Source organism: Petaurus breviceps, unplaced genomic scaffold (assembly GCF_028583685.1).
Source record: "Petaurus breviceps papuanus isolate PSGF00001 unplaced genomic scaffold, PetGlider_PUasm1.0 378, whole genome shotgun sequence".
Classification (NCBI taxonomy): domain Eukaryota; kingdom Metazoa; phylum Chordata; class Mammalia; order Diprotodontia; family Petauridae; genus Petaurus; species Petaurus breviceps.
Genome location: NW_027186302.1, coordinates 167,753 through 179,861, shown reverse-complemented (window position 1 = coordinate 179,861; position 12,109 = coordinate 167,753). Strand labels below are relative to the sequence as shown.

General features: G+C 41.7%; 1 protein-coding gene across 1 annotated transcript in view; it reads left to right on the top strand.

Moving 5' to 3' along the window:
- LOC138169794 (zinc finger protein 557-like) overlaps positions 1-12,109 on the top strand; it is a 57,386-nt gene that overhangs the window by 19,445 nt on the left and 25,832 nt on the right. Inside the window, exon 6 of the mRNA XM_069099350.1 lies at positions 11,694-12,104. Coding sequence (XP_068955451.1) covers positions 11,694-12,104 — 411 coding nt within the window. The remainder of the gene's footprint in view (positions 1-11,693; positions 12,105-12,109) is intronic.

The following is a 12,109-nucleotide window of genomic DNA, read 5'->3' as shown; positions in this document are numbered from 1 at the left end:
CAAGGAAGGGCCACTGAGTCAGGAAGTTGAAGGTTGTAGCACCAATGCAACATTTACTGCATCCACAGTAACTGTAAATATCCCCACATGGTCCTTGATCACAAAATATAACAAACTTTCCATAAAGAAGACAGAAACAAAACATTTATTCAGACACCAGAAAACCAAGTCCCAAAACCAGGAAGCCAATTCCATCCTAGTAGCAAAGAAGTGAATAAGCCACAACAGCACAGAGAGCCACAGCTTCCTTTAGCCTTCCCACAAACCAATTCGAGACTAATATTTTGCTCATGAGCATGAGCCTAACTGACTCCTTGCCTCAGCATCATTTCTGTCCCACCATCTATCTGGCTCTGACTCCCAGCTTCCTGTGGACTCTGCTCCACCCTTCAACAAACTCCTCCTATACCTCCATGTGACCTACATTCATCCTATTAGGGGACAGAGAATATTTCCAAAGCAGGGAAGGTCTTCAAATTCCCCTAGGCTTATTAAGGGGCAAGGAAGATTTTCTAATTTCCATTACCATTACATTTGACCTCAAGATCTTTCATGTCCCTTACATAGCAAAAATACATTAGCATTACATATCATTATATGTAATGAGATTACATGTAATGATTAATGAGTTTAGATATAACTGGTGTCAACAGAACTTTGAAACAATATAGCAGGGATGATAGAAAATAAGCTCATAAAACAATATCTTAGGGTGGGGACTTGGGCACAAGCACCTCCATCTTTCCCCCCTTGAACTAATGGGTCTCAAAATCTTGGGATAAGGGGGCAATGATTTCTTCTCCAAAGCTATTTCCAGCTAAAATTGAATGTAAAGCTGTCCCTGCCCTAAGAGGTCCCATTCAAGAGGTCAGTTCTTTAGCTGGTGTCCAGAGCTCAGTCAACACCAGGTCCAGGGGTGGCACATTATGGACAAGGGGTGCCATCCAGCTTAAGCGATCAGGCATCTGCAGGTGGAGGGTACTAAGCATGCAGGAAACAAATCTTGCAAACAAGTTTAATAGACAAAAAGCCAAAAAGAGACAAATATAGGGTCAACCATGCTTCTGGAGTCCATGAACTCATTATCATAGCCTCGTCCAAAGTAGAATATATGACACTGTTCCCCTTGTTCTGCTCCAGTGGCTTGATACACTGCCACAAGTTCAGCACACCAGCCACCTCTGCCTGTCTCAGCACTTTCTTTTATCTGAGTCTCCCTGAAGGTGTGACAAACTTGGATACAATGGTTCAGGAAGATCTGCAGGGGCAGTTCTCACTTTTCTATTCCATCTAACATCAAGCCCATTTTCTTGATGCATTTTGTATAGTTCATGAGTTGAAATGCCATCAATTTTTCCTAAATCTACCCCTGCTCTCAATAGAGCAGTAAACAGTTCTTTCTTTGTCAATCTATTCTGACTTCAAATCCCCCTGGCCATTTATTCTTTTTTGTCGAGGAAATTTCTCTTTTTCCCATTCCCCTAAGTCACTTAGCTGTGAGATCTTATCCAGCACCTCCAAAAGAGGGTGCCCTGTTTCACCAATGAGTAGAGTCAGAAGTAGGTGCTTATAAGCAGGAGGAGCTGTCTTCACCATATTTCTATGAGGAACTTCAATGTATATCTGCATCTCCAACCAGGATAGCAGTTTTCATTACTTCTCTCAACTTTCTCATAGTCTCTAAGTGAATACCAGGGTCTCTCTTCACTAGGCCATGTAGAATCAGCAGAAAACATTCTGTTGCATCTGTTGGCAGCTAAAGCTAACAGATTGGCTGTTTTGTTACCTCCTGCTATATGAAAATCTCTAAAAACTAGCTGACCAAATTCTGACAGATCCCTATAAATTTCAAGCACTTCACACTATCGATACTCCTCTGGCTCCTTCATCAGAGATTCTCCCTGTCCAAGACAGTAAGGATTCTCCCATCCTTTGGTAAATCTGCTCAATATATCAGTAATCTCCCGTTGAGTGAAATCCTCAGTTATCTTGCTGACACTTGGCCTCCCTGATTCTCCTGCCGTCTTCTCAGTGTGGGGCGAGCTTCTGTCCTTGTCAAAGCCAGGTCATGAAACATTGTATCACTTATTGCATCATTTGCTACCAATGCAGCCTCCTAAGAGGCACTGTCATAGCAACTAGGCTTAGCCTCTACCAAAGCTACATCAACTTTCCTCCTGTTACTTTTCTCTTTTTCTGAACCAAATTCACAAGAGCCCTCTCTTCTACCACCTGAGATCCTCCTGGCTGCTCTTCTAAAGGATGGTTCAAATACTGGCACATAGCCAACTCTCGTAACAGCTTGTCTCTGCTGCTACACATAGTACAGTAGCCTGTTAGTAAAACCCAGCCCCTTCTACTCACAGCCTCCAGCTCTCTCCCAGGTTTTATTGGTGTTCTTTGCAAACATGTTTCTAAATCTCTAGGTTCTCCCTGCTGTAGCCTCTTTTCCCAGTTTTCACAGAGCCCTGTACTTTTGGACCACTCCCTTGCTAGGGAGGTGTAAGGTAAGTCCTCCCATCCTGGGATGGCCATTTCTTCTAAATCCCTTCTGCCTCCAACTAGAGGTCTGATATTTCCCGATCCCATCCTCATCACCAAATGTAGCATAAATGCAATATTTACAGTGCCCACTGGGACTATAAATATTCCCACATGGTGCTCAATTGCAAAATAAAATAAATTCTCCATATAAAAGACAGAAGCAAAACATTTATTCAGACACTAGAAAACCAAATTCCAAAAGCAGGAAGCCAATTCCATCCTAGTAGCAAAGAAGTGAATAAGCCACAACAGCACAGAGAGCCACGGCATCCTTTAGCCTTCCCACAAACCAATGCAAGACCAATATTTTACACATGAGCCTGACTCACTCCTTGCCTCAGCATCCTTCCTCTCCCACCATCTAAATAGCTCTGACTCCCAGCTTCCTATGGACTCATCTCTACCCTTCGGCAAACTCCTCCTGCTACAGTCTCCATGTGATTACATTCAGCCTATTAGGGGGAAGAGTATATTTTCAAAGCAGGGAAGATCTTCAAATTACCGTTACCATTACAAAGGTCCTATCCCCTGAACAGAAAAAAAAAACCATTTGTCTCCAAACAAATGAATTATAACATATATAGTGGAGGGCTGAAGGGGGAAAGAAGACTGGAAGAGTAGGTGAGGGGTAAGTAATGAAGTGCTTTCACAGCCCTAGACAGGGTTTTATATTTCATTCTTTTGCTGTGGAGGCACTGAAGGCTGGAGTACGTGGTCAGATGAGAACCCAAGGAAGGTAAACTTGAAAACTGGATGGAGGGTTGACTGGACTGAGGGGAGAAATGAGGCAGCTGGACTAGCCAGCAGACTCTGACACTGTGTCAGGTGTGGGGTAATGGGTCTGAGCCAAGAAAGTGAACATATTGAGATAGAAAGGGGTCTGTGGAATGATGTCACAAAGGTGGGATCAACAGGACTTTGCACCAGATTAAACATGGGATCCAGTAGTGTGACTGTGAGAGCTGATGAGGAGGGCATGGCATTGCATTTCTGAGCCTGGACTGTTGGGAGGGTGCCTTGGATAGCATTAGGAATGGGAAAAGATGGGAGAGTTGGAGGAAAGAGAATGAGTTTCCTTTTGTATATGGGAGAAGTCGAGCCAGGAGAGAGTGATGTCAATAAAATCTAGAGAGGGGAGTATCAAGAAAAGGGGGAGACTGACAGTCAAGGCATGGAGGGAAGTCAAGAAAGATTAGGATCAAGAAATGGCCATTGAATTTTAGCAGTTTGGAGATTGTTGGTAATTTTTGAAAGATGTGTTTCACTTGAACAACAAAATTGGGAGGTAGAATGCAGAGAATTTCTTTTTTTTTTCTTTTGACTCTTATAAATACCCAAATTAACTATAAAGGTCAAATGAAGAAAGATGCTATCCATATAGTGAGAAAGAACTGATAAGTGGAAATATGTCTAGATGAATGTTACATAGATGTACCTATTGGTGTCTAATGGTGACCATATCTTGCACTGTGTGGCAGGGTAGAAAAAAAGAAAAGAGTGTTCCAAGAAATCCAGGGAATGGAATTGGAGACACCAAATGGAAATGGTCATCTCTAGCTGTTTAACCATAAAATGGAGGAAGGACATTGGAGTCCATCTCATGGATCACATGAGAGTGTTTTAAGGATTAGAGAGAAGTTATTTTATTTGTGGTAATAAGGAAAAGGTCACTAGTGTAAGAGAGAGTTACAATTGGTGAAAAAAAAAAAAGGGAGATTCAGGGGCGGCCAGGTGGCTCAGCGAGTAAGAGCACCGGCTCCAGTGTCGGGATGACCTGGGGATCAAATCCGGGCTCAGATACTTAGCACCACACCCAGAAATAACTGGCTATGTAACCTTGAGCAAGTTACTTAACCCCGATTGCTGAAAAAAAAAGGGAGATTCTAGAGGAGAAATATTTGGAGGGAGATGAGGGGGTAGAGTGAGATCATTTCCACATGTAAGGGGATTTTCTTTATGAAGCAGAAGAATAAACTTTCCTTGTGATATGGGGGTCAAAAAGGAGAAGAAGACATCTGATTTATGTGAACTGAGGAGGATAAGATAGCCTTGGACAAGTGTCTTGTATTTTTCAGTATTTGGGAGAGGGGTAGAATCATAATGGAGGGTTGGGAATGAGTGAAAAGATTAGGAAGAACTGCTATGGTGATTGGCACAGGGAGTTAAGGAGATCACAAAGGATTGCCTTGCCCCAGTGAGGGTCCAGCTGAGATTATGTAGCCTAAATTGGTAGTGGATCTGGCAACCTGCTTTCAGGTTAGTGGATCTGGCAACCAGCTAACACACAAGGAGAAGAAAGGCTGTTGCCTTATCTGGAGTCTTCCAAGGCTAAACTTTGCATAAATCCTCAACCCAAGTCCCTTTCCTAATCTTTGTGGCTAATCTCTATCCCTATTCTTGGAAAATCATTGACCAGGTTTATGTAGGTGACCACCACATCAGTTTAGAGAGCTGGGAGTTAGAGACCCACAGGTGTGCTATAGCAGGAGACCCTGCAGGAGCCTAGAAAGAAGCCTCTGTCATCTTCAATATTGGTTTTGGTCCATTTCCATCAAGATTAGAATCTGACCAAAGTAACTACTTAGAGATGACTGAATACAAGAAAGGGACAGAGACAGGGCTGAGTCCTGACCATGCATTCAACAACTAGGGGACAGACCAGAATGCAGGGAGGAGAGGTAGAGGTAGAGGCTGGGTCTGCTGTCAGCCCTGGGCCCAGGCAGGGAATCAGTAAACACTGATTAAGTGCCTTCTGTTGTAGGCACTGTGCTAAGCCATGAGGGTACAGAGGAAGACAAAAAACAGTCCCTGCTGTCACAGAGCTCAGGATCTAGCTTACAAACAAATGCTGATACAAGGAAAATGAGTGCTTTGGAATGGAAATACATTGAGTTCAACAAGAAAATAGGGGAAGAAAAGGAGTTAGGATAATACAGGTTTAAGAAGGAGAACAGAATTGGGGAGGACACAGTCCAAATCAAATGAAAGCAATAGGTAGCATTTATATGGCAGCTGTTATGTGTCATGCTGTGTAGAAACACTGTCTCCTTTTATCCTCATAAGAACCCTAGCAATTAGGTGCTGTAATTATGCCAATTTTGCTGATTAAAAGAAAAAACTGAGGCAAACAGAGGTCTTGTGACTTCCCTAGGGTCACAGGACTAGAAAGTTTCTGAGATGGGATTGGAACTCAGGTCTTCCTGATTCAAGGCCCAGCATTCTGTCCCCTGTACCACCAGCTGTATTCTGATTTTGTAACTGAATATATTGAAAATGCTTGCTCATGGATGAGGTGGAAAATGGAAGGTGAATTTGACAAGTCTCCAGTTGATGAAAATTAGCTTTTTTAACTCCAACCAGTCACCATGAATTGCTGGTTACAGTTATTAAGATTTCCATTTCTATTGGCTCTTGGCAAGTACCACATTAAAGGACAAATGTTCTTGAAGGTCAATTGCAAATGCTGCTTTGTTGTTGGGGTTGTCTTTAAATTAGTGTTTATATACAAAACAACCTTTGGAAGGGTAGGATTTCTTCAGAAATGACCTTGTTATTTCTGCCACCGGTAAAGAGGCTGCACACTCACTGAAACTTTACTGAGTGACTAACCCAAATTGCCAACCAAGTCCTTTTAGCTGCCAGAGAGAAGAAGAGTAACGTGAACAGAGGAGAAGTTCAGATTAGAAAACAACCTCAGCATTTCCCCAATGGGATGCCCATAGCATCCGCTATAAACATTCATGAGTATTTCCAGGGTAGACTCTCACATGCAAAACCAAAATGTTTGTTCAGACACCAGAAAATCAGTTCCACCAAAGTAACAAAGAAGTCTATACTCATCACCAATCCAGGAAGCACCAAGATCCCAAAGCCTTCCCTCCCTTAGGCCTCCCCACAAACAAGCTCCCCTAGGCAAAATTCCTCCCTCTCTCAGTCACACCAGCTGCTCTGCCTCACCCTCTCCTCTCCTTTTCTCCCCATTTGGCAAGCTCCTCCCACCAAGGGCTCCATGTGATTCAGCTATGGGCTGAGCCAGAGTTCAGAGCAGGTCACATGGGCTTAAAGGGCGGGGAAGATTTTCAAATTTTCTTAACGTAACATTTGGCCCCAAGATCTTTCATGTCCATTACATAGGCCAAGGGGACCTTAGGGGTAACTGGTATCAGCATAACTTCACAACAATATAAAACACAAAAATAAACACAAAAAAAACCCCAATATCTTAGGTTGGGGGATTGAGCACAAGCTCCCCATCATTCCACTCCTCGAATAAAAGGAGCCCAAAATCTTGAGGTATGGGGGGGAAGGTCTCTTCTTCCATAGATACTTCCTGTTGAGATTGGATGTAGAGCTATTCCTGCCTGGAGAGGTCCCATTGGAGGGGTCAGTTCTTGAACTGGTGTCCAGAGCTTGCACGTCAGGTACAGGAGTGACAAATCACAGTTCTAGAAAGAGGGTGACATCCAGCTTAAGTAGTCTGTCTTCTACAGGGGAGTAATCTAGCAAAGCTAACAAACAAGTATAACAGACAAAAGTTGAAAAGAATAGGGTAAATATAGCATCAGCCATGCTTCTGGAGTCCATGAACCCACCATCTTAGCCTCATTTACAGCAGAATATATGAATTAAGGGTACAATTTGGTAATCATCTTATCCTGAATAAACAAGAGTTACAATATTATCTTTCCCATGTGCAATATCTCCACAGCCTTTGTCACATTGCCTGGCTTCTGCTTTACCCATAGTTAACTCCCAATTTTATTCTGTCAGTAGAACAAAACCCTTCAGTTCCTCTGATAGTTATTTCAAAAGGAGGGTCAGTCTTCACAAGGGGTATTATTTCACTAGGAACAATGATCACTTGAACTGTTATATCAGTTTTACAAAGCTGTATGGGCCCTTCACCTAAATTTTGGAATAGCACAATGATTTCTCCTTGATAATTAGAATCTCTTACTCCAGCCAATGCCTGTATTCCTCAACCTGCTCATCCTAATTCGGGTGATATTCATCCAAAATGATTTCTAGGGATTCTCATAAATATTCTAGTAGAGATGTTCCTGATTTCTTTTCTATCCAACCAAAAGTCTTCTAAACAATGTAAATCATATCCTGCTGAACTAGGTGTTCGTGGATACAGTGCTGGGACATCATGCCTCTTAGCCCATTACTCAGTATTTGGGATCTTATGTGTCTGCTGTTTTCTAATTTGCAAGTTTGGGGTCATTCTGGCTGGAGATGTACTTTCTCCCAGTGGTCTATTATTCAAATTATGTAATGCAGTGAACAAATTATCTTTCCAATGTTGATATGAATTATTAGAACTTAACTGCCTTAACTGTTCTTTCAGTAATCCATTCATTCTTTCAGTTAACCCATATGCTTGTGGATAATATGGAATGTGATATAACCACCCTTTATTGTTCAATATACAATATCTCTTCATTTCATGACCTTTCTTTGTTTTGTTTTGGGCTTGATTTTTTTTTTGGGGGGTGGGGGTGGATTGGGGTTGAGTGATTTGCCCAAGGTCACACAGCTAGTGTCTGAGGTCATATTTGAACTCAGGTCTCCTGACTCCAGGGCCGGTGTGCTATTCATTGTGCTACCTGGCTGCCCATTTCATAACCTTTGAAATGTGATGCATTGTCACTTTGAGTCTGCATTGGCTTCTGTAATACAGAGTTATGATATCTAGAGTTTTACAGATGCTTTTCCTGGTCACATTCTTATAAGGACAAGCTACTAGTACATCTGAAGAGGTGTCAACAAAAGTACATAAAAATTTGTCTTAGAGTAGGGGACCAATATAATCTATCTGCCAAATTTGGGCTAGGACTTTCCCCCTTATTATCTCTCCAGTTACTACCTGAAGAACAGTTTGTTCCTTTTCCAGTTGACATATATGAAATTGTTACCAGTCTTAATAATGAATGTGAGACACTAGTACCATGATCTTGTGCCCACCAGTGTGTGGCCTGGACCCCTAAATGACCAGCCATTTGATGATCACATTTTGCTTGTACCCGATCATCAGTTGCTGTCAGAGTACGGACAATATGTTGAGTGGCAGTCTTTGCTAGTTGATCAGCATGTGCATTATACTCACATTCTGGCGGTGTGAGGTCTATGTGAGCATCTATATGAAAAATTGAGAAGTTAATAACCAAAAACATGTCCCATTTATCTTCCCATCATTCTTTGCCCCAGACGTGTTTGCCATGAATTTCCCAATTTTGATTTTTCCACTTGGGTATCCATGTAGCTAACCCATTAGCTACTGCCCATGAATTAGTGAATATATGATACTGTTCTCCTTGTTCTGTTTTCATGGCTTGATGTCCTGCTGTAAGTTCAGCATATCGACTACTTCCACCTATCCCAGTACCTTCCAAAGTCCGCCTATTACATGGGCTACTGCTTTCCAATGTCTTTTATGGCCCAAATATTTTCTGTACCAAGGAACATACCAACTATTGCTTTGGTTCAGGGGATATATAATTTCCCTCAGTATCTGTGTTTGCTATAGACTCATATAAAGCACAAACTCCACTTTTACCTGTTTTAGATCTGTTTTGAATGTACCATTCCAATTTAATTATGCTGGCCTCTTATGCATGTCAAATTCTATGGGAATTGTCTTACCAGGGAGGAATAAAGTAAATCATCCCATCGCAGGACACTAATTTTCTTCCCTAGAGCCTTGTCTCCAAGTAGAGGTTTTATATCTTGCAATCCTGTTCATGACATCAGATATATCGCCAATACCATACCCATAGCAGCCACTATCAATATGCATGTGTATTTCCAGGGTAGATTCCCAAAATATAAATAACTGTCTTCCTCAAAGGCAAATGCAAAATATTTATCCAGATGCCAGAAAGCCAATTGTAGCCAATGTCTACAAAGAATTTTATACACATCACCAATCCAGGAAGCGCCATCATCCTCAAGCCTCCCCTTTGTTAGGCCTCCCCACAAGCAATCGGTCATAGGCAAAATTCCTCCTTCTTTCACTCACCCTGTCTCAGCTCTCTCCCAGCTCTGCCTCACTCTCTTTTCCTGCTCACCCATTCAGCAGTCTCCTCCCACCATGGGCTCTGTGTGACTCAGCTGTGGGCTGGCCCAGAGTTCAGAGCAGGTCACATGAGCCTATTAATGGAAGGGAAGAGCTTCAAATTCCCTTAACATTTCAGAATACAAAACAACCTTTAAAAGGATAGAATTTCTTCAGACATGATGTTGTTATTTCTACCACTGGTAAGGAGGCTACATATTCACTGAAACTCTACTGAATGGCTAACCCACATTGCCAACCAGTTCTTTTAAGAAGCTGCCAGATAAGGGGCGGCCAGGTAGCACAGCGAGTAAGAGCACCGGCTCCAGTGTTGAGAAGACCTGGAGATCGAATCCCGGGCTCAGACACTTAGCACCCACCCAGAAACACCTGGCCGTGTAAGCTTGAGCAAGTTACTTAACCCCAATTGCTTAGGGGTTGCCAGGTGGCTCAGCGAGTAAGAGCACCGGCTCCAGTGTTGGGATGACCTGGATCAAATCCCAGGCTCAGATACTCAGCACCACACCCAGAAATAACTGGCCGTGTAACCTTGAGCAAGTTACTTAAACCTGATTGCTTTAAAAAAAAAAAAAAAAAGAAGAAGCTTCCAGATAGAAGAAGAGTAACATGAACAGAGAAGTTCAAATTAGAAAAAAAAAAAAACTCAGCATTTCAATGAGGGGCATGTTAAGGTGTGTTTTTGTAGCAGGGTTGTGGTGGTCCATAATAGCTTCATGATTTTCCAATAGCCTGCCCTCACTGCTGCAAGAATGTAAAACCAAGTAAGATCTTGTTTCAGTGATTTCAGGTTTAATAAGATGTGATTACAAGGTAGACCAAGAATGAGAGGATGACTCCAGTGCAGTGATAGACAGACACCAAGGGTCTTTGCGTGCCTGTGACCGTTTACACACAAATGTCCGACCTTCCTGGAAGCTTTGAAGCAATTTGACATCACATTGAGAAACTGAAAGAGTACGTTGCACTTGGTCAGAAGGAGTCAGAGTTTGAGGAGCTTACTGCACAGTCCCCAAAAGCTGTGTATTCCTGATCATGATAGTTTGGAATCACTGCAAAAAGACAGCTGTTAAGGTTGAAACATGGACATACTTCTTGTCCCAGAAGATAAATATCTTTGTAACCCAATTGGACAATTATTTATTGCTTAAGGTGCCCTGACAAATTTTTAGGTCAGATCCCTTGGACTATTTTCTCAATCCTTCAAGGAGTTTCTGAATCTCGAAAGGGGAAGGCTGCAAGAGGACTAATAAGGAAGCATGCTGGCTACTTCTGGACAAAAGGATGATAAACTCAAATTCATGTATCAGACACATGTTTTCAGATATGGGTAATCCATGTATTTTTTTAAAATTGGGTTTCATAGAATTCTTTCTACTTTATTTTAGTGAGCAGAGGCATTTAAAGATAATTTTTTAAAAGGAATTAAGTAATGGTTCACAACAAAATCCCTTAGGCCTCAGTTAAATACAAAAAAAGTAAGAAAGAAAAGTGTTGGTATTCTGCATGAAACCTGAGATAATACAACAGAGAACCAAAGATTGGAAGGGATCCCCAGGGAAATTACATTATGCTTGAAGGTAGGCTAGAGCACAAAATAATTTGATTATTTACTATATAGACACCAAATGCCATTGTAGCTATGGAGAGAGGATTGAAAGTGGAGATAATTTGTCAAGTTCTCTGGACAGAGTAGGCTCATCCATAGGGTTTGGATTGTAGTGTTAGCTTCTAGGATCTGTGTCCTGTTACTCTGCAATCTGAGCTCATGAATGTGAAGACAATGATGGCCCTCCCTGTATCACAGGTTTGTTGTGAGGATCCAATGTAAATTCATGCATGAAACTCTGTGGAAATTAAATTATCATTGGGATGTGAGCTAAGGACATTTTAAAGTGATTTTTTTCTGTCTTTTCAAGATGTTTCTCATTCCCTGGGGAAATAAGAAGTAAATGAGTTTTTGTTGTTCCTATGGAGCAAAGACGATAAAAATGTGTGCTCGTGTGTGTGTGTGTGTGTGTGTGTGTGTGTGCAGTGTCTGTATTTGTTTTATTGTTGACTTTTTTTTCATAAGGAGAAATCACTCTTGAAATAAAGAAAATTACTGCAGAGCTAAGCCTTTCTGTGGAAGAAACTCACAAGCAAAGATTCATGAGTGATGGTCCCTGTCATTTTGATTGGAGAGAAGTCAGTACAGCACCTGAGAGTATCCACACTACAGAGAAATATTATAATTGTAAACAAGATGCAAAGAGAAAGTGTCTTATTGCACATCAGAAAAGGCACACTGCAGAGAAATGTTACGAATGTTATCGATGTGGAAAGACTTTTAAATGGAAGGATGATCTTCTTCAACATCAGGGGATCCACACTGGAGAAAAACCTTATAAATGCAATCAGTGTGGAAAGACTTTTTCATGGAAGTGCCATTTTATAAGACATGAGAGAATCCACACTGGAGAGAAACCTTATGAATGTAATCAATGTGGA